Source organism: Euprymna scolopes, chromosome 5, assembly GCF_053919585.1.
Source record: "Euprymna scolopes isolate OS-2025 chromosome 5, ASM5391958v1, whole genome shotgun sequence".
Classification (NCBI taxonomy): domain Eukaryota; kingdom Metazoa; phylum Mollusca; class Cephalopoda; order Sepiida; family Sepiolidae; genus Euprymna; species Euprymna scolopes.
The window spans coordinates 101,913,293-101,937,360 of record NC_136486.1 but is presented as its reverse complement, the minus strand read 5'-3'; the positions used below and the strand labels follow the sequence as shown (position 1 = coordinate 101,937,360).

The 24,068-nt window shown below is 35.4% G+C and overlaps 1 protein-coding gene across 6 annotated transcripts in view; it reads right to left on the bottom strand.

The window, feature by feature from the left end:
- Window positions 1-24,068, bottom strand: part of LOC145276940 (insulin gene enhancer protein ISL-1-like) — a 224,936-nt gene that overhangs the window by 64,369 nt on the left and 136,499 nt on the right. For 3 of the 6 annotated variants that reach the window (XM_080128433.1, XM_080128435.1, XM_080128430.1), the window contains exon 5: window positions 2,836-2,874. The exons of the other annotated variants lie outside the window; for them this stretch is intronic. In XM_080128433.1, coding sequence (XP_079984559.1) covers window positions 2,836-2,874 — 39 coding nt within the window. The remainder of the gene's footprint in view (window positions 1-2,835; window positions 2,875-24,068) is intronic. 6 annotated transcript variants of the gene reach the window in all.

The window sequence follows — 24,068 nt, the reverse complement described above, 5'->3', positions numbered from 1 at the left end:
ATATTTTTACTTCTTCCTGCGCATGCCCTAATTGAATTAATTTCTTCAAGTCGTTAAGTATTAAATCTGTTTTTTTTGTTTGTTTTTTTTTTGTTTGTTTTTTTCCTTATCTCTCGATAGCTGCATTAGCACGAGATCCGGATGGGGCGCTAACTGTTTTGCTTTCAATTCTAGCTAATGGCATCTAAGATATTTTTTTTTATACTCTGAAAATCGTTATTATATATTAGGTGCAATATAATATTCAATAATAAATTGACTATAATAATAAATCCAAAATTTGCTTAAATAACAATATATTTAAGTGTAGTTTACAATTTAGCATGGCCGGTCTCCTCTTCGCAGCTAGTGCAGAAATATATTTATAATTAAAAAAAAAAAGAAGCAATTACATTTGTTTGTAAACACACAAATTACGCATTGATTATCAGAGGAGAGGGAATTTATAAACTGAAACATCTACTTAAACAAAACTAAAATATTCACCGAAAGGGTGGATTTCTGTTTTTTGTCTTTGAACGTATTCTCCAAAGAATTCGAGCAGGATTCGACCTAAGTGACGCGCTAAATAAGGAAGATGTTGGTCGGTTCTGATAAGAATAGAAAACACTGAATAGCGAAAATAAGATTTCAAAGCATTGATAGGAATTTCAGAAAATCTATTATCGACGATAGGAGAAATGTTAAAAAATTGTAAATACCATTTTAGAATATTTGTGATTTGCTAGATTATTTTGAACAGCACTAGGGAGAGAATAAACGTACAAGACACTTCGCACTCTCTTTCTCTCTCACATATATATATGACATGTTAGAGTGTTGGGTTTCAGTCTCCGACATTCAATTCCCGCTAGGTTGAGAAACGCTGACGAGTTGTAAGACGACAAATCACGTGTCCATAGATAATTATATTAAAAAAAAAAAGTATGTCGATTCCCACACGACTGAAGAAACCGACTTATAAATAAATTAAATATACGGAAATAGCAAAGCTATTAATCACAATGTCAGTGGGCAAAACTTACTATTTTACATAATACTTCATATAGTGGCCCCCTTCAGTGTCCTGCGCGTGAAATTTGTGTGGCAAGAGTTGCGCAGTCTCCAACCACGCCTCTCTAGAGTTGACATTGTTAAATACCAATGGCAAGTTGAGGTACAGGACGACTGGAAACAAAGTCGAGATGAGCGGAAAGAACATACAGCGCCTAAAATTCCCAAATGGTCACCCATCTGGTACCAACCAGACTCAAAATTGCTTAAATTAGGTAATCTGTCGAGAACGGGGGTGTCAACGTGATTATATATATATATATGTGCACACACATAGTGGAAAATATAGAACAAACAGTTTAAAAATACGCTTTTAGATTCAAATGCCTTTAAAAGAAGTTTGTTCTATATTATTCACTTCAAGAGTCGACACATTCTCAGGGCACTTGCTTGTTTCACCATATTTACTAACTGCCAAACAGCTTGTTTGTAAATTATATATTTAATTGCTATTTGGCAGTTAGTAAATATGATTAAACAAGCAAGTGCCTTGAGCCGAGTATATATATATATATATTATATATATATATATATATATATATATATATATATATATTCAAAATAAGAGAGATAATATAATTATTTCTACAATCAAACAACGTCGCAGCTCACAAGAGTCATGACAAATGTATTTTTTGTTTTTGTTTTTGTGTGTGTGTGTTTAACGGCATGTTCACCCGTGTTGGGTTATTTTATACCGAATCGTGGTTTAATGTTTTCATATAGATATTTCTTTTAAAACAAAGTTATTTGAATTAATATATTTATAGCTGAAATATAGTTTGTACTAAAATTTGATTAAATTCTTAAACATTTTAATACAAAAATAAAATAAATGCATAAAATGTATTAAAATGTGAGTAAATCTACAAGTAAATAGACAAAAATATTTAAAATGCCTTTGCATTATGTGTGTGTAAATTTGTAATGATAAATATTTACTACTTAGTTGTAGTTACGTTTGTATTAATTTGTATAAGAAAGTAAAAAAAAAATTGTGTGTGCGTCTAAACTCCACTCTCAAACACAGCCGTTCAGATATGAGTACTGAAACCGACCCAAGACAGCAGACTTCCATATATAAAAAATTCAGTAACTGTTAGTATAGATGTATACAATAGCAGATAAGTCGAGATCGATTTAATATAATGTTTCGTAACATAGTATTCAATATAGAAAAAAAATCCAGACAAAAAAAAAAAAAAATCGGACATATTTCAAGCAAGACTGTTACTCACTGATAACATTTCAGACAAGACACAATGTTATCCTGGGTTCGGATATTGCTATAAACGGCTATTTGAAACGCTGAAGACAGCGAAATACGCGTATTATATATACATATATATATATATATATATATGTGTGTGTGTGTGTGTGTGTGTGTGTCTGAGAGAGAGAAAGAGACAGAAGTGTGTAAAGAAATATAGATAAGAAAATAGATCTGTTGAAATACATACGCAAATATATGTTTGTCTGTGCTCATACAGGGCTACTTGTTATTTTTTTGTATCGGTAATCAAATATTACATATTTGCCTTCATAAAAAAAATGAAAAAGCATCTGTCCTTAGACAGACGTTTGACACACCGAGCGGCATAAGCGACCGGAAAGGAACAATTGCGCAGAGCCACCCATACCAAATCCGCATCTATACCCAACATGTACAACTATTGCTTTCTTGAGGAATACATACGAATAGCGGCGCAGGGATGGATCCCGTTATTAGAAGTACATTGCGTTAATTGCTAAAAGAGACCGAGAAACGGTAGAAATACGAACCATTCCTCGTTTCAGCGCCGCGGGGCCTAGTTCCATTACCTTCAAGATATAAAAGTGACCAATGTTATATCATTCGTTAATAACAGTGAAAGATTGGAATTTTTTTCGGAAACTGCAATTTACCATTAATGGATTAACCTTGTAAAAATAAATTATAATAGATAAATGCGCGCATAAAAAAGTAATATGGTTAAGCTTACACATGGAAAAGTAAAGGACTAGTTATTAAAACTCGAAAAGAAAAGGACACGATATTCTAGTAAAAAATATAAATTCATAGCCTAAGATATTGCAGCATTCAGAATTTTATTTTCAAATTCAATTGATATCATTATATAATCAATTCTTAATTCTGCAATATTTTAAGTTATAAATTTATTATTTTTACTGGAATATCTTGTCCTTTTCTTTTCAAGTGTTAACAACTAGTCCTTTACGTTTCCATTTCTATTATAATCCATGATTGTTCCGGCTTCTAATAAATTCACTTGTTCTTTGTTTAATTTCAGTCTTACTTTTTGCCCCCTAAAAACGCATATGTAATAACAATGTACGGCACTCGTCTGCTTTCAATAAAATACCCCAATTATCTGCCTTCCATGTATTCATTCTTTTTCACGTGTTTCTTCTCTTTTCGAATTAGTAGCAACAGTAGTTGCTGAAGCGACGAAGTTGCAATGGAAACCAGTCATAAAAAGCGTCGCTCACCTCCTTACGAATTTTTACGATTTTGAACACCAGAAATTTATCGTAACTTTGGTTTTTCTAAACTAAAATTGAATTTTTTTTTCATAATATAGCTGAAAAGGTGATCCATGAACTGTAATAATTGCTTGAAATTTGGTCGAAAAATGAGTTATAATTATTTCGTTGTGTAGCTATATACATGTTTTCATTTCGTATGGAAGTAATGTGGGTGATGCTAAGCCAAAGAAATAGTAAGAAATACGTTAATACTTACATACATACACGCATATATACAATAGAGAAATTGGATGCCTACTAAACACTATCCTCGCATATCTAAGGGCTCTCTGTACACGTCACGTGAGAAATGATTAAGCAGACAGAAAGAGACGCATAGAAAGAGAACGAGAAGGTTGCTAGAATAAGAAGTGAGGAAAAGAAAGTGGGAGTGGGAGTAATCAAAGAGGTTGTAGCTTCATCTTGAATGCCTACTTGGAGAGAAATTTAATGTCTACAAGACATATTCCTCTAATGTCTAAGGTCTCCGTACGGGGGTTTGTCAGGGCAAACTGGCACGATACTTTCCCTAGAAGTGAACCATGACTAAGTATTCAAAATTCACATTCGAAGTCTAAATAAGATCTCTATATGGCCAACCCACATTGGATTGTAGAGTAATATTACACCTTTTTCAAGTGATGCTGTTTATAGTAAAAGCACTAAGCGAGATACTCCACCAGACTAGATGAATTCTTGTCCTGAAATCCAGCAAGACAAGGAGACCACAAAAAAGGTACACTACACAGGAAGGCAGGCTCCTTCAGTCTCTAACAGACTATGGATACCAACGAACTGGGGCCTGCACATGACATTTTTGTGGCAAGAGGTGCCGCAATCTCCAACCACACCTCTCCTGGGTCGGCATTGTCAAATACCAGTGGCAAGTGAAATGTATGTACAGGAGGACTGGAAACAAATGCCGAGATACAGCGCCTAGAATTCCCAAATGGTAACCCATCTGTTACCAACCAGGCTCAACGTTGCTTAACTTCGATGATCTGCCGAGAACCTGTGTCAACGCGATTATAACATATTTAAATGACCAATTTTCTCCATTTCTTAACTTACTGAACATTTGAGACGGAAAAGACGACTTTTCTGGAAATAGAATATCCATGTATATCAAATGAAGATCAAGTGTAAGGCCTTAACTTGGCATTAAGAATATTCCAAGAATCTCTCTGTTATAATGTATGACATGGTAGGTCTGGCATCCGATATAATGCCTCATCCCCAGCTAGTACAAAAGAAAATTTAATCTACAAATACACTCATGACGAAAGTCCTACAGCTACATGCCTAGACTATGGGGCTATTAAGCCTGACAGTGATGTGGGACAAAAAGGAGAAAGTGGCAACCCTAGTTGAAGAAAGCGTCCCTAATGGATGCTGTTTTTAACAGAGCAGGGAGGGAGAACATAACAAAATACCAAGAACTTATGTACGACATGAAAAGAAACTTGAATCTTAAGGTATCAATCATACCAGTCATAGGAGCAACCGGGCTAATGAAAAAGAATTTCAAAAACTATATGGCGAATATACCAGGTGAACCAAGTGTAAGAGAAATACAAACAATAGCAGTTAAAGGGACGGTTAGAATCTTAAAAAGATCTCTCGGTTGGAGTAACTAAACTAACGGGAGAATATTTGGCATCCGGTAGAATGCCCCATACCTAGCAAAAACAAAGTGATAGGAAAATATAACAATGAGTCAGCTAACGTAATTGCAACGATTTCCATTTCTGTTTCGATGCTATGCAATAAAAAGTTAATTATGTATTATCATCCACAGACAGGATTGTTTCGTCGTATACAGCTCATCAGCGCGAAGACAAGATAAGCAAATTCTTCAATACAGTATCGAAACACGACCGTCGAGTGAACAGTCTACGCCTCTACCTCTGCGCTATCATGCAACACTTTCTCCACCGCAAACGAAATTGTAATGTCAACAAACATCTTTTCAGTGAGTACGAGAACGCTGCTCGGGTGTTTACCCCATGAGCAATGCCTCACGAAAACTCTACAATAGAAATAACAATACAATAACTATAAACACAAATCTAGGAATGTAAATTATATTTCACGTGAATTTATTGTTCGACAGGATACCCGTATCCTCTCGAACAATAAATTCATGTAAAAATATTTACAGTCTTAAATGTGTGTTCTATGACAAGCTCTATTTCCTGTCTGTAAATGTTTACTTCTTGATTATATATATATATACCGTGTATTTCGGTGTATAAGACGACCCTTAGAGTTTTTAAAAAAATCATCTTTAAAAACAATATTTCATAAGATACCGGGTGTTACAATCTCCGCCACAGGCTAAACAAACATGGTTCCGTGATTTAGCAGTCGTCATATACAACCGATATATGATAAATTTGTTAAAATTTGCTCCAATTTTGTACCGCCTCTCATCTGACAGTCGCAGTATACGCCGAAATATAAGGTGTGTGTATATATATATATATATATATATATATATATATATATATATCATTGCATCACGTGATAAATGAATTAAGTCTACACTTATTTTCGATTAATGCTAGACGTTAGAGAGGGATTGTGCACATTTTCATGAAACTGCAGTAACGCACTACTTAAAAAAAAAAAAAAAAAATCACCCTTAAAATTATAATATATATCTTTGTAAGATCAGTGCGATAGAAACCTAATAGAGTGCTCGATTATTAAATTTTTTAGTGTGTATACAAGAGCGAAATATTTGATATACACATTACAAAAGATCAACACATCAGTGGTACCGTCGGTTTTGAATCCTACAAAAGGGAACAATAGTAACAGGCCACAATGGAGACTGAGGATAGTTCACATAACAATGATGTGTTCTTCCCTTATATCGGATACGAAACTGACCGTATTTAATTTCTTTTTTACCTTCTGTAATGCACACACAAACACATACTAGGAACTTTCCAAAAGTAATGCCTCCTGTTTTTTTTCAGCGCGAATAGAATAGAGCAGATTGCAAATTGCATTCTAAAGATGTTGAAACGTATGCATTCATAACCTGAATGTTTCACGTCAATTGCAAATATGGAAGATGAGAAACTAAGAAAGTAATCCCTGTCATAAACATGCGTCAGAAGTAAAAATATGTCATTGAATTCCTCCATGCAAAAAAAAAAAAAAAAAAAAATTAACCGATCAACATTCTCGGCGCCTTTTGAACGTGTACGAAGCGGGTGCAAGTTGATTTCAACACAGTTAGGAGATAGGTCCGCCAATTTCAGAGTGCTGACAGATGTGGGTGACAAAGCACGCTCCGGACTTTGACAGTCATAATAAAGAGAGACTAGCAAAAGTGCATTGAGAATGGTGGTGAATATGTAGAAAGATAAATTCTGGAAGACAAAAGGGCCATCTATTTGAATAGTGCTATTTCCGTCTTCGTAACAGTTCAACGTTTAAAATTTTTAGAGTTAGAAAAATATATACTAGCAGGGAGACCCAACGTTGCCCGGGATTGAATGATGATCAAGAAGCGTTTCACACTCCCATATTTTTATGGTCATCGAAATCGGTGAGATCGTCCATTTTACAATTAAATCGATGGACTGACTGCTTTAGTTGGGGATCCACCGTGGTGCAGGGCAAGGAAGCTTCACATGTCTTCCCGCGGTGACTAAGTCGATAATACATTGTAGTTTACATAGAGAACGTATTGTTGATTTTATAAGCAAAAATTTCATATATAATGGCTGTAATTAAAGTTTAAAATGAAAAAAAAATCGAGTATTATTGTTCGATTATGGTCTAAACAGACATTCGTTTCGAACGCGCTCCTGCTTTATCAGGTAACCTACTGTCGATTTTATATACGAGAGGCTCTTTTGTTTATGCTATAATAAAACTTCTCAAATGCACTTGTGATGTTAGGTCGTATAAATATCGGACTTTCTTCTTTATTAGTTTCTTTCTTTTTTTTTTTTTTTAAAGATTGTTGGTTTTCAATATTTATCGGATGTATTTCGATACAGAACCTACTTAAACACTGCAAGGCAAATAATGTATATGCGTGTTAAATTTCATAAAATCGACCCAGCCGTTTCCGAGTCTAGAAAGAACCAATTCACGCGACCACAGAAAATGTATCTTAGATAGTTATATATATTAAAGAGAGGCCTAAGAGAAACGAGGAATCATTCACACACTACCGTGTTTGAAAATATGGTTAAGAGGCAGTTTTAGTCATTTAGAACTGCTTTAAAGCTTCGCCACTCACTCATTTTTCGACCAAATTTCAAACAATTATTACAATTTAGAAAATCAGTTTCTCGGCTATATTGTGAAATTTTTTATTTTCAATTTTCGATCAGTAAAACAAGCTATGATGACTTTACTGGTGTTTAAAATCGTAAAAATTCGTAAGGTGGTGAGCGACGTTTCTTTATGACTTATTTTCATAGCTCCAGCGACTAGTGTTGCTACTAATTCACGGCTCTCGCGAAAAGAGAAGTAACAAGTGAAACAGATAGAAGGAAAGCAGACGAGTACCGCACATTGTTATTACATAAATGTATTTTATCTTTATGGGGGAAAAAGAATAAGACTGAATTTAAGCAAAAAACAAGTGCATCTTCTGGAAGCCTAGAAAAATCAATGATTACAATAGAAAAATGCAAGCATGAATAGTAACATGGTTAAGCTTAAACATGGGGAAAAAGACAAGATATTCTAGTAAAAAATATAAATGTATAACTCAAAATATTGCAGCATTAAGAATTTTATTAAAATTCAATGTATAACATCATATAATCAATTCCTGATACTGCAATATTTTAAGTTATACATTTATATTTTTTCGAGAATATCTTCCTTTTCTTTTCCATGTTTCAGCTGAACTATATTACTTTTCATGCTGGCATTTTCTATTGTAATCTTGAATATAGTTAGCGTAAACTTGAATATAGTTAGCGTAAACTTGAATATAGTTAGCGTAAACTTACTACGTATTCAATCCAATTCAATCCAAGTGGTGTTCTCCCTGGTACACTCTTTGATAGCCATGCCTCTCCACCTATCTACCTCCGTCGAGGTATTCATTAATTCATTATTGCTGTGCTTTGCTGGCTGTCGGAAAGTAGTTTAATGACAATCAGATGCCACCTATCTCTTGGTAATCCTTACCGAACGAGCCGCTCTGATTCAGAACCCTAGTCACCCTTTTTTTTTTTTTAATAAACAGTTTGATGCAGTGCCATAGCTCCCTTTGCAGTTGTACAGACAGTAGGTTGCAGTTTCTTTCTGTCCGAGCAGTCCTATACTGGGTGATTGTCCTAAATATTGTACCCAGAGGTATTTTCTGCTCATCACAACGAAATACGAAACCATAGACATAATTTTTTTTCTTTGACAGTAATGATGCCCCGTTAGCCTTACGTATGCAATATAGTACATATTTCGGTACCTTTGAATTGTACTGTCGATCGCAGAGTTCTGACCTTACTGTATGCGTGGTTGTAACAATTGTATTTTTAAAAGGTAAAAATAGAAAAAAGGTGCAGAGAAATTAAAACAACGACACGCGACTGGTCACCCCAATCTAGCAATCCCGTATGACAGGGGGGGGGGAGGATTTATAGAATTTTAAGCGTGTCTATTATGTGACCAGAACTCGGCGAGATACGTCAACATCTATTCACAAGAAAGTCGAGAAGCTTTTAAAAGAGGTCAGAAACGTTATAGGGCCGAAAGGGAATTGCGATTGAAAGTGATTGGGATAACAGAAAAAATAAATAAATGCTGTTAATATAAAAATGAAACTCTGCAAGCATTTTTATTTAAGTTAATAAAACAAAACAAAAAAATATTTGACTCATCTGAAGAGAGGAAAAGAGTGATGCGAATCGGAGTTGACGTGGATGAAAGTTGGGGTGGGGTGGAGTGGGCATGGGGTGAAAGAATGATAAAAGGAAGATACAATTTTTGTTTAGTTGTTTTTGACAAGTGAGAAGTGGAGATGAAAGAGAATGAAATACAAAGACCGAGATGAGGAGAAAGTGACGAAATAGATGCTGTAAGCGACAAAAAGAAAATGAGACAGCAACAGAAAAAAAAAAACAATAAAAAGGAGAGCGAAATAAAAAAAGCGATAAAAAAAGCGATAAAAAAAATGGACGAAGGACAAAAATAAAGGAGAGCAAAAATAAAGAACGAAGAAAAGAAAAAAGAGAACGAAGAAAAAAGAGAACGAAGAAAATAGGAACAGAAATAAGAAGTAAAAAAAGACGTAAAGACAAAACAAAGACGCAACGGAGAAATATTACACCAACTATATAGAACGCCAACTATATAGAACGCCAACTATATAGAACGCCAACTATATAGAACGCCAACTATATAGAACGCCAACTATATAGAACGCCAACTATATAGAACGCCAACTATATAGAACGCCAACTATGTAGAACGCCAACTATGTAGAACGCCAACTATGTAGAACGCCAACTATGTAGAACACCAACTATGTAGAACACCAACTATATAGAACACCAACTATATAGAACACCAACTATATAGAATACCAACTATATAGAATACCAACTATATAGAATACCAACTATATAGAATACCAACTATATAGAATACCAACTATATAGAATACCAAAAAAGCAAACCTCTACCTTCCTCTGGTAGACGCTTACTACAAGAAATTTTCTAGCTACATCCATACCAAAAAAGTTCACCGTCTGGAGAGTACTTTCATCGAATATGTTGAATGTGACCCTATTGATATATGTAAAATAATTATTATTACCTTTTAATTACGCATCATAAATTACATGATTGATTTAACTATGGGGTTGACACACACACACACACACGTTTTTATTAAATAGACGTTTTTAGTCTATTAATTCTGCATTGGATCTTTTCCATTTTTCGTATTGTAGTCTTTACTTCAGTCGGGAACTGCCATAACTTTGATTTGTCCAAGTACTTTAAAATCCTTCTGGACTTATCTTAAGGAATTAAACTGCTTGGACTAATCAAAGTTATGGTTATTATATCAGCCAGTTCTTACCTGAAGTAAAGACTACAATACAAACAATGAAAGAGATCCAATGTAAAATTAATAGGCTAAAAAAACACCTATTCAATTTAACGAATTATGCCGAAAAGAAAAAATGCTCCCAAATGCACACATATACATAATTAAATATACTTCATGCTTAGAAACACTCGTTTTATGCTTACGCAATCATCAGTGAAGACGGTGACAATTCCTGCTGGCCCATCCATGAATCCACCGTTTTCTCCATATGATAGTCCTTTACCTCAGGTCCATCAAACAATTACCACGGGAATGAAAGGAATTACAAACTATTATACTGAATTCGGGTGAATACATTAGACAATCTAGAGTGTTCGAACGCGCAAAAGACGAGAACATTGCATAAACGCTAGTTGACTGCCTTTTAGTTATTTTTCCGCATATTAAAAAAAAAATGATCGCGCCTATGAAAATTCAAGAATTATTTCAGTTTTGGAATTCCAATAGTTCCTAATGCATATGTATACTAGCAGTGTTAATGTAAATGTTTTATTCTTTCTTTAAGGGTACTGTTCCGTTACAATATAAACCCCTACATGTTCAAGTTTACAACAACAAAAACATATGACCATGTTACCAACTCTGTTGCCTAGAATACACCTTCTATAAGTTTATAGTTTACGGTTTAATGAAGCCAATACATATTATGGATGCTCACATACGTGCAGCGATAGGTTTAAAAATGAACACTTAATATAACTCGAAATTTAATGTAAAGCAATCCATTCCTTTAAATTTTTGTAGGTAACATTTTTTGTTTAAGCTTTTGTGGACGAGGTCGGATTTAGAGGGGGAGGAATCGTTGACCAAATGAAGAAGTTTACAGGGAAACTATACTGTGTCCTTTTTACCAAGCATCTTGCCGAGTATGTTTACCAAGATTCGTAATGATCTGTTCATTAGTTTAGGAGATTCGGTTGTGCATGCATACACGCACACACAGTTATGTCTCTCTGTCTGTCTGCCTCTCAGTCGGTCTCCATATTTTACAAACTATCTCTCACGAAATTAAAAGTTGAAGAGCGGAGCTGAGAACATAAAATAATTGGATTTTTGCGGGCTGTTCTTTTATGGAACTTTAGTCGCTTACAATTGATTTTTAAGGGGTCAAACTTTGTCAAAATTTAAAAACTTGTTAAACATTTTGTATATTCATCAGTTTATATTTGTGTCACGTTGGTACAGTGGTAACGTCACTAGCTTTGAAAACTACAGTTGCGGTTTCAATTCTAGCTGATGGCACCTAAATACTTTTTTTTTACTTTTGAAATCACGACTAATATATACGAAATCTGAACAAATTAAAATATCATATTTAAGCGTATTTTACGCCCAGAAAAAAGCCAAGGGCCCGCCGCATGCTAGTCTGTATATATATAACAGATAATATAAATATTTGAGGATGTATAGTTCCGTTTTTTTTAACGGCCCTTTTAAGGGTAATTTAATAATGAAGCACTATCAATTGTAAACTATAATATACGATTAATTAAATATGCATTGCTATTTTACCGAGCAAACAATAGTCAATTCCATCGTCCACGACGGTAACTATTAGGTAAGTCACGCTAGTCTTTAATCAATATTTCATCATGCTTACGGACGAGTGGGTTATCTTGTAATACCATGTGTGTGTGAATAGTGATGGCATATTCCACCTTGACCTTTTCAGTCTACGAGAAAGTAGTATTGACCTCGTTTTATTAATCGACCTGGGAACGCGAACACTCGTCGTCATTTACAGCGAAACAAAGCATGCAACTGGTTCGAATCGATCCACGTGAGCGGGTGTGCATGCAACTGTACCAGGTGGTGTCGACACAATGTAAAGATTTGCACCTGCCTCGTGTCGTTACACGGCTCACACACATGCACACCATTAAAGTAACGGTGTTTTAGCCGAGAAATAAAACACTATATAAAAACTAATTGTTAAAACTTTCATGCATACTGTGTTTTCTTCTTTTTTTAAAGTTTTTACAAGAAAGTCACTAGTTATCAAAGCCTGAAGGCAACTCGAGGATAAGGGTTAATGAATGCAAGGTAGGAGTATAATTATCGTAAATGGCGTCAATCGTGTAGAATTTGATTATTTAAGGAGACGGCTCAAAAATAACTTGTTTACATTGGATTAATAGCTACCATATTGTAGTCAACCAGGAAGAAGGACACTGGGACAGAATTCCACAGGTAGGCAGTTCTAGAGAAGGAGTTTTGTTCGTTTAATCTTCGTTTAGATTTAGGCACGAGTAGATGGGGGGGGGAATCCTATATAGTAGGTGTGACTAGGCTCGTATTTTGTGACAATTTGACAAGGAGATGACCGGACTACCTTCTCACATCCCAAAATACAAGAAAAATTTAAAACTAATTCTATACATATTGTTTATAGCCATCCTCAGACGGGTATTCTCTCTCTATATATATATATATCTCAATGTGTGTGTGTGTGTGTGTCTCTCTCTCTCAATGTGTGTGTGTGACAAAGAATGTAAGAGCAGAAAAGACAGAAATGAGAAAATGCATATTATGACTTTAATCGATGACGTCATGCTTTTTAGTGTTAATCGGCATTCCTATTTTTTTTTTTTTTACATAAATGTATTCAATCGTTTGCAAAGCGCGTGTCCGCCAACAGATATCCTCTATACCTTGAGAACTTGTGTACGTCGAAAGCGTACACCTAATTACGCACTCGATTTCTTTTGAAGTTCCCTTATATATATATATATATATATATATATTCACACACACACACACACACAAAACACCTTGCACAGAAATGCATATATATTAAAGCATTACCTTGCATGTAAATCGGACCATACATTTACAACACAGCAAATGACCGTGTGATTAATGTATGCTTACACACATATGAAAGCGAAGTGACAGAATCACGCGCACACACACACAAACAAACCCACATATCTGATTCGATGTATACAATTGCATCCACGCAACTTACTAACTCCGCCCACCCAGGCGCGCACTGCAGACATGTACACGAGACTCCACCAAGAGAAGATCCCTAGATGACGCATTGAAAACTTCTCATACCGTCCGTCCTTAAGCATTTAATATTTCCCTAACCCCACCAGACGCCCATGTCTGACACACGAGATAGACTTCTCGATTTTTCAGTAAGGAAATCCGAGATGAGAGTTTGAGGAGACAAACAAAAAAGTGGGTCATAAATTTGATATCAAAACAATAAAGATGATCATCCTCTTGTATTTTATTATTTAGTAATATTATCAACTAGCATTTTGTACTATTATAATTACTATTATCATATGTACCTTTCTCAAAAACAAACGCTATACGTCAACGCTTTATAACAACTTATTTATTGATTGATTGCGACAAATGTGCAATTATATGTCGACAATTTAGATTGGATTATACCACGTGGTTTTTTTATACTATCAATAATTTCCTTCCCCCACTCTTTATCTGTGCCTACACCTAAACGTAGATTCCATGAACAAAGCTTCTTTCTTAGAACTGCACGCCTGTGGAACTGTCTTCTGTTTTCCTACTTTCCAACTGACTACAATATGATCGTCTTCAAGTCCAACGTAAACAAGTTCTTGATGATCGTTCCCCTTAAGTTAAAACTTACCGGATTTCCATTACTAACGATTACCATATTGTCCACTTTTACTATTATAATTACTATTATCATATGTACCTTTTTCACAAACAAACGCTATACGTCAACGCTTTATAACAACTTATTTATTGATTGATTGCGACAAATGTGCAATTATATGTCGACAATTTAGATTGGATTATACCACTATACTACTACTATACACTCTTTAACCTTTATCCTCGAGTGGACTCTGGGCCTTGATAAGTGGTGATGCCTATGCAGAAAATAAAATTAAAATTGTTTGGCATGAAGCGCTTCAGTTTGAAAGAGAGTCCTCTTTGATATTAACGAACGAATGAAGTGAAATTAACCCTAGGCGGGATAAACAGTGTTGCTTCGAGGGAGGAAGTTTTTAAAGAAAAAAAAATTCATTAGGACTTTCTAGTCGCATGCATATCGCGATAAAGCTAGATAACGACGTCCTCCTACATGGAGTATCTGCCATTCCCAATTCGTCACCTTTTTGATCGTGACTAGGCTCAACGTTGCTTAACCTCGGTGATCTCCCGAGAACCGACAGACCAACCTGATCATACCGTATATAGCATGTACAGTCAAAGTTTAAAATAGCATTTCTGTGTGTATTTGATTTTAAATAACTACTGAAGAATGTGTTTAGATGAAGAAACTATGGATATTTTAAATTATTATAAAATAAGTTATTTTATTTGGGGGATAATTTGATAGTTGGCTGCTCTGAGCATTACGAGACCAAGTAAAATAATTTATATATATATATATATATATATATATATATATATATATATATATATACATACACTACACTGATGGAGGTTGAGGGATCAATCGAAAAATACGTAATTGTAAAAACAGCTTTAATTTCTTTAATATTTTTTATTCTTGCACGTCACCAATAGAAAACGAATAAAGAAAAATTATAAGCTTTTATACTTTTCATTCTTTTTTTTACATACATTTTCACATATATATATATATATATAGCTTGAATCATCTGACGATATGGGCAAATAATTTTTATCCTGTCTATTGAAATAATTTGTAATGAATTAAGTTAGCACATTAGAGGTTATAATAATTAAAAACGCAACCACAACATATATATATATATATATATATATATATATATATTATATATATATGGCCATTAAGCTATAAAACGTTTTATTCTCCGAGTAGCGTAAATGCAGTGATTGTATGATACTTTTCATAGTTACTCAGTACACGTTTGTATTACAACTAATAGACCTTTTAATTTATTACCTAAACTACAACTATATATATATATATATATATATATATATATATATGGGTTCGTCAGACTTCAAATCTAATCAGACCTATCACATTTACGTGAGATTTAATACGGAATATGTGATTTACTTCCAGTTCCTGTTGGAATAAAAGATAGTGCCCAAAAGATTGTTTATAATAGGCATTGTGTTTCCGTGTGAAATCTACCAAAAGAGTCGGTATATCATAAAACAAAACCACCAACCATACCTTGCTTGTTTCAAAAGTCGGCGTCAAGCATACACGAATGAAAAGAGTATCCGAAGCCCAAGCTCCCTAAATGTCAAGCTCTTCAAAATAAGCTCACGCTTTCTCAAGCAATCTCAAGCTCTGTACAGGCCATCTCATTCTCCCCCAAGCAAACTCAAGACGCCTACAGGCAGTGTAATGCTAGTTAAACCTTCCCTTGTACAAGCAATCTTAAGTTCTCTCTCTCTCTCCTTTGGTTATTTGTGCTTTTCGTTTCCGACTGTTCTTAAACTACTCTCTTACCGACTTCATGACCTACATTTTTTACTTTTCACTACATACATTTCATAGTCGATAGTTTTTCATTTTCTATTTCAGACGATTTATTGTCTTTCGTACAGAATCTTTTAATCGTCATTTTGTATTTTCTTTTTTTTTATTTCGTTTTATATATCTTGTACTTTAAACATTATGAGACAAGGGGGAGATAACTTTCATGGTTTCGGACATCTTAGGTTGGATTCCTTTTACTCCTGCATTCTATTTATGTTTAATTCCATTGCCCTTTCCTCTTCCTTTCCTAGTTTTGAACACTTGATTCCTAACGTTCTTATTCCTACAATTACCTAACTTTCCTATTCTACAATTTCTCTCTAGAAGCACACACACACACACACACACACACACACACACACACACACACACACACACAGCTTATTTTAAACTAGCTTTGAGAGCCTTCAGTGTTTCCCCATTCTTGTATATTTATGACTTAATCCTTTATATATAATAGAAAATGTAGTTCATTCGGTTACTTATTAAACACTCCAAAGGTTGCTTTAATTGGCAAAGCTTGCAAAACCAGATAATATTTTAAAAATAAATAAAACAATCCCAATTACTCTTTCTGTTCGTTATATAATCCCGTGACCTCCTCCTTAAGCTGCAGGATAAATAGTATTATTACAAGGTTGCTATTTGCTTTTGTTTATAATCGACGATTCAAACCTCAGTTTGATTACTTATGATTCTAAAAGAGCGAGAGAGACGAAAAGGTTAGGTACAATATAACATTAAAGCAAGAGTAGCGGTCCAAACAACATACGCAAAGAATGCGGTGCAATGTCAATTTCAAATTGAAATCAAGCCATCGCTTTTTTCGTTTATTTTTTTCGAACATAAGTTGGTTCTAAAGCTAAGGAATATTTTACCATGTATTTTGTGTGATGAAATAAAAACGCTTATTAACTCACTTTAGTGTATATAAAAACAAAAAATGGAATAAAAATAAAATTGTACACCGTTCATTAATTTCTCAAATGTTCAATTACAAGAAAAACATTTCTTATTCCATAGAATTTTAAAGATTGATTTTTCTTCTGAGGGAAAGAACTAGCAAAATTAAAAACATAGAATTGCTAGTTCGTGTAAAAGCGAAAACTTTGACAATTGCTACGTTTGGAATATACACATAAGGCACTTTGCCTCCGTGTGAGTTCGTTCTTTATGGACTTCAAAACGACTATGTCGATTGCTTTGAAATTTCACACAAATGTACTTCGTAACTGGGAATGTGCTTAAACAAGTTTTGTGTCGAAAGGCGTCAGATGGCTATCGATAATAGAAAGATCCGATTAAAAAGGAATAGTCATATTTTGAGCAAAGTAAACATCCTTATACAGCCTAATATAACAAGTGTATTTGAGAAGTTTTATCACCGCACAAGCAGAAAGGCCTGGCATATAAAAATCAACCGCTGGTTCTTTACAGTGCAACGCATACTATAACCTATTGTAGACTAAGTTACTTTGTGGAAGCAAGTTCAATGATGGATCAGACAATCTATTTGACTGAAAAATGGGCGATTTCACAGATTTCGATGAGAAAAGTATTAGAAGTGTGAAATATTAGTTGATCCTCATTCACTCCAGAGCAAAGCCGGATCTCCCTGCTAAAGTGGATATAGATATGTACAAGATCTGCGATCATCTTAAGGGATAAACAGTTGTTATTCCAGAAAGCACCTAGTTCAAAAAGGTACTAAGACCGAGATAAATCTTAATTCGGCTTTTCGGTATCCATTGTGTATTCAGCTGGAATCGTTACATGTGGTCGAAGTTCAATTTGCAGTATAAAAACACACACACACACACAGAAAAATTAAATAGTCTACAATTAAATATCTGTTTTTCATCATCCTTTGAGGGAAAGGGGATCGAATATCGGTTATCCCGCTGTTAACCGTCTGCATGATGAAATGCTTTACCATAACATCAGGAATTAAAGAGACAGGAAGACAAAGATAAGCACAGCGGAAAGTAGAGAAACAAAGAGTCGAAAACTCTTCTAGACAAAAAGGAAGACGGTGTCATCGTGGAGAGTATATATGAAAATACGCAGTGATTACATGCCTCACATATGAAATCATTTGGGAGTCAGGCCTAAGTAAGATTTAACTTAACAAATAAAAACAATTTTGACTAGCCAATTTTTTTTTTTAATTTTAAACAGTGTTATTTCCACTAGCCAAATGTACTTTATCACAATTTATTTTGTAGATGCTTAATCGGATCCATCATTATATATATCCATCATTATATATATATATATATATATATATATATATATATATATATATATATAACTTACTACTTAGATCTACCTATGTATTGAGAACTGTTGAAGTAAATACTGAAAATTAACGCATAAAATTATATTTTCGTATATGAATTTATGAAGTAGTCATATATATATATATATGTTCCTATTGGCCGATCATAATCTAACGACTGCGTGAATTCTATAGTGTCTAATATTTATATATCTATATTTTTACAGACGTTTTTAGCTCATGGTATCAAATATTTCGCGACTAAAACGTAACCTGACAAAATTTTGCTGGCCTAATCTGTATTATCACTCATCAACAATGTCTGCTCTGTAAACCTAATCCATACCGGAAGTAATACGGGTAGTACCACCCTTGCATTCCGGACTTTACTGCTTTTTTTTTTTTTTTTTTTTAACTTTTTGCTAAAGAAGTACAGAGATAGAAGAGAGAAACAAAGAGGCGCGATAGAGAAATGATTAGTCGGATGTATATAAGTAAATAGTCGATTGACAAAAATGCAGCCAAGCTGAAGTAATAGGGCAATATGTTTTAATTAAAGATAACCGTCTTAAAAAACAAAAAACAAAAAACAATAATATATATAAAGGGATGTTATAACATTTTTTTTTTTCGTTTATCCGTACCGACTTCGCATTTTCTAGCAGATTAATTGATTGCATACTGGAGAGAGTGGATGTAGAAACGTGAGAGAGTGGATGTAGAAACGTGAGAGAGTGGATGTAGAAACGTGAGAGAGTGGATGTAGAAACGTGAGAGAGTGGATGTAGAAACGTGAGAGAGTGGATGTAGAAACGTGAGAGAGTGGATGTAGAAACGTGAGAGAGTGGATGTAGAAACGTGAGAGAGTGGATGTAGAAACGTGAGAGAGTGGATGTAGAAACGTGAGAGAGTGGATGTAGAAACGTGAGAGAGTGGATGTAGAAACGTGAGAGAGTGGATGTAGAAACGTGAGAGAGTGGATGTAGAAACGTGAGAGAGTGGATGTAGAAACGTGAGAGAGTGGATGTAGAAACGTGAGAGAGTGGATGTAGAAACGTGAGAGAGTGGATGTAGAAACGTGAGAGAGTGGATGTAGAAACGTGAGAGAGTGGATGTAGAAACGTGAGAGAGTGGATGTAGAAACGTGAGAGAGTGGATGTAGAAACGTGAGAGAGTGGATGTAGAAACGTGAGAGAGTGGATGTAGAAACGTGAGAGAGCGGCTTCATTTCATAGTTGCTTCCTCTTAAAGATTCCATTATGAAATATTATGTTGTTGGCTGCCATTTTCTAACCTCCATTAAAAAGAATAGAACGACCACGACATAGCACTCGACATTAAAAGAAAAGGCGAAGGAAAGAAGGAGTAAAAGGGGGGAGAGAAACAGTTAGTGAAAGACATAGAAATATAAAGGAGTACAGAAAAGATATGAAAAAAGAAAGAGAGGGGAAAGAGAAAGAAAATAAGAGTGAAAAGAGGGCAGAATAAATGTAAAAAATAGAAAAGGGGGAAAGAGGTTAAAACTACAATAAATAACAGATCAAACATAGAATTATAAAAGGAGAATATGAAAAAGTCGATGAACAAAGTAAAATAGTTGAACGTAAATATATTCTTGGTATCAACCGCAGTTACAATTGAACCTTTAACCGGCAGAAGAATCATTTAGAAACAATGAATCGTGGCGCAAAGAATAAAAGTGCTAAGTATTAATCGGTTTTGTATGACATTCTTCTAAACGTTATATCTATATATCTATAACAGTGAACGTGTGTGTGTTTGTGTACATTTCTCTACGCAAGAACTGTAAATTTTTAGTCTACAGGCTCGAAATTTGATATACAGGCTACTGAGATTTGGGAAAATCTTTGCGATCGGTTTTTGGACAGAAATTTGGTTATTAAGGGATCAAAGTTCAACGCTTTGACCTTTGAGAACTCTACCAAACTACTCCGCCAATTGTTGGTATAAACACTTGAAATTTTAGATATAGGTTCCTTGGACATGGATCTAACTTAATAACTTGATTTGAGCCCAAAACAAATGTTAAGGGGTCATAATAGGGGTCAAAGTTAAAAAATTACCCGCTTTTTTTGGGGTGGGGTTCAACATACACCTCCAAACACCGGGGAACGACGAGCTGAAATGCTAATATATATATATATATATATATATAGGCCGATTCCAAATTTATTGTTATTTGTGGGAGAGTATCTATCGATTTTAGTTTTACTGTTAGTTTAAAAATCAATAAATATTTATAATTTCATCATTAATATAAGCATTAGAAGGTTTTCTGTAAATAAAATAATAAAAAAACAAATTAATCGTTTTTAGCATCGGAATACAGGCACTCGTTATTCAGATTCCAATATCCCCAAAAGTCTCGATTTTTCCGATTAATAGCCCCAGCAAATACACACTATATATAAAGAGATTATTCCAAGGGTCAAATATTTAAAATCAATTAACCAATGGCAATGTACATATATCAAGAATTTAAGCTATGTGAATTGACTCAAATATTATGCAACATGATTAACATTTCTGTAATCGAGCATATATATATATATATATATATATATATATATATCCAAAGACCAAAAACAATAAGGAATACATTCATGTTTGTATTTTTTCGGATATTACAATGGTTTCAACATAAAAGACACTTTCAAATTTTATATTTGAAATTTTTCGTAGTTACATCTCATCAGATGTTTGAAAAAAATACAAAGTGTGTGCGTATCTTGACACATTTTCATTACGTTAAAGCTATATCGAGAAGTGATTACCACCCCTTCGTGTTTTTAACATGTCCACCATCTGTGTTGAAGAAATTGTATATATATATATATATAAGAGAGAAAGAAAATTAAAACTAAGTTGAGCTTTACGATCAAAATTTATTGTTCGACTGAATACTCAATATTTATATTTACAAAGTCCTTATTCCACGGAGTTTCAAAGAATACTATTCTTGTTAGTCTTCTCATCAGAGGACATAAAGAAATCAGCAAATTATATTTGTAGCAATGCTAAAATTTGTTAGTTATGCCATTAAGTGGAACCGCAATGTTCATAACTGCAACATAGTTATAAATTGCCCAAAAAAAAAGAAGTGAAAAATGTCGGATATGTAAAAAATATTTTTAAAAATTATCTATATATAAATACTGTTATTTATATTAGTTTGAAGTTTACTATTGCGTATATCAGGTAAACACACCATCCCTTTGATTTCATTATTAATATATATATATATATATATATATATATATATATATATATATATATATATATATATATATAGCGTCTGGCAAGTATTACGCAACGCGCTCGAAAAGGTAGAGCCACTCGATTGCCAGTCACAGTCCCACACACGAGCGTGTGTAAAAATTAATCTCGAAAACGTTTTCTCCGTCAAAAATCCATACCAAATTGATAAATTATTCACTTCTTTCGAGTTCTAATTTCGATCGGCGAAATAAAAATGAGTTCTTTATTTTCGGAAAAGAAAGGTCTTCGCCACTCTCTTAGAATCACTTGAAAGAAGACCGGAAAATGTAGCGTAAATTGAAAAAAATAAAATAAAAGAAAAGATTAAAAACGAAAAATCGAAAATAAAAAATCGAAAACAAAAAAGCGAGAAAAAAAAACAAAAAACAAAAAAATGGTGACATCGACGATGTCAGAATCGTTTGTAAAGACTGGCAGTCGAGATGTAGACTTCGAAAAGTGCTGAGATTTTTCAATTTCTTAATGGAAAATGGAAATCCTCGCGTTGGTATTAGGTTGTTGGGTGGCACGGGGGAGAGGAGGAAGGAAAGAAAGGGTCGGGTGAGCAGGATGGGCAACGGTGTTGATGTGGGAGGGAGAGTACATAATCAGATCTGTGGCGGTGGCGATGGGAGCGTGTGCGCCGCTGCTGTGGGTGGGGCAAGTCGAAGCGTGACGTGTTTGGTAGGTAACGTCAGCAGAGAGCGGCATTCCTTTACTCGTGGCCTTGGCCTTCTAAAAGGTATGGCTGGACGGATGTAGTCTTCATCCAAAGTGCACCATCGAAGGAAAAAATAATGGCTACTCCGAGAAATGGTTGCCGCGTCTTTGAAACGAATCGAACGATTTTATCACGAGTCAAATACTAAGCAATCAGTTACTAAGCAATCAAATACTAAGCAATCAAATACTAAGCAATCAAATACTAAGCAACATTGTATTATTATATAATTCAAATGTCCGATTTAAATGCAGAATACCAAAAATAGATGACCCGTTTGATCAGCCGTTGACCTAGGTTTAGGTTGGTATAAATCAGAATAAAAAAAAGTGAGTTTCCAAAGCTGTTAAAAGCGAAAAATTACTTTTTCTGCTCTATATAAAAATTGGTTTAATTAACATTACACGTTAATGATGACATTCCCTTATATTTGTTTTATTCTAAGGATTTTATTCCTTCCTTTCCTTATTACTTTTGATTATTGAGAGGAAGAGCAAGAGCAAGAGCGAGAGAGAGAGAAAGGAAGAGCGAGAGAGAGAGAGGAAGAGCGAGAGGAAGAGAGAGAAGAGAGAGAGGAGGAGGAGAGGAAGAGAGAGAGGGAGGAAGGGAGGGAGGAAGGAAGAGAGAGAGAGGGAGGGAGGGAGGGAGGGAGGAAAAGAGAGAGGGAGGGAGGGAGGGAGGAAAAGAGAGAGGGAGGGAGGGAGGGAGGAAAAGAGAGAGGGAGGGAGGGAGGGAGGAAAAGAGAGAGAGAGGGAGGGAGGGAGGAAAAGAGAGAGAGAGGGAGGGAGGGAGGAAAAGAGAGAGAGGGAGGGAGGGAGGAAAAGAGAGGGAGGGAGGGAGGAAAGAGAGGGAGGGAGGGAGGAAAAGAGAGGGAGGGAGGGAGGAAAAGAGAGGGAGGGAGGGAGGAAGAGAGGGAGAGGGAGGAAGAGAGAGAGAGGGAGGAAGAGAGAGAGAGAGGGAGGAAGAGAGAGAGAGGGGGAGGTAGGGAGAGAGAGGGGGAGGTAGGGAGAGAGAGGGGGAGGAAGAGGGGGGGAGGAAGAGGTAGGGAGAGAGGGAGGGAGGAAGAGGAGGGAGAGAGGGAGGGAGGAAGAGGGAGGAAGAGAGAGAGCGAGGGAGGGATGAAAAGAGAGAGCGAGGGAGGGAGAAAAGAGAGAGCGAGGGAGGGAGGACGAAAGAGAGGGAGGAGAGAGATAGAGAGAGGAGGAAGAGAGAGAGAGAGGAGGAAGAGAGAGAGAGAGGGAGGAAGAGAGAGAGAGGGAGGAGGAAGAGAGAGAGAGGGAGGGAGGAAGAGAGAGAGAGGGAGGGAGGAAGAGAGAGAGAGGGAGGGAGGAAGAGAGAGAGAGGGAGGGAGGAAGAGAGAGAGAGGGAGGGAGGAGAGAGAGAGAGAGAGGGAGGAAGAGAGAGAGAGAGAGAGAGGGAGGAAGAGAGAGAGAGAGAGAGAGGGAGGAAGAGAGAGAGAGAGAGAGAGGGAGGAAGAGAGAGAGAGAGAGAGGGAGGAAGAGAGAGAGAGAGAGAGAGGAGGAGGAGAGAGAAGAGAGAGAGAGAGAGAGAGAGAGAGAGAGGAGGAAGAGAGAGAGAGAGAGGGGGAGGAAGAGAGAGAGAGAGAGAGGGAGGAAGAGAGAGAGAGAGGAGGAAGAGAGAGAGAGAGAGAGAGGGAGGAAGA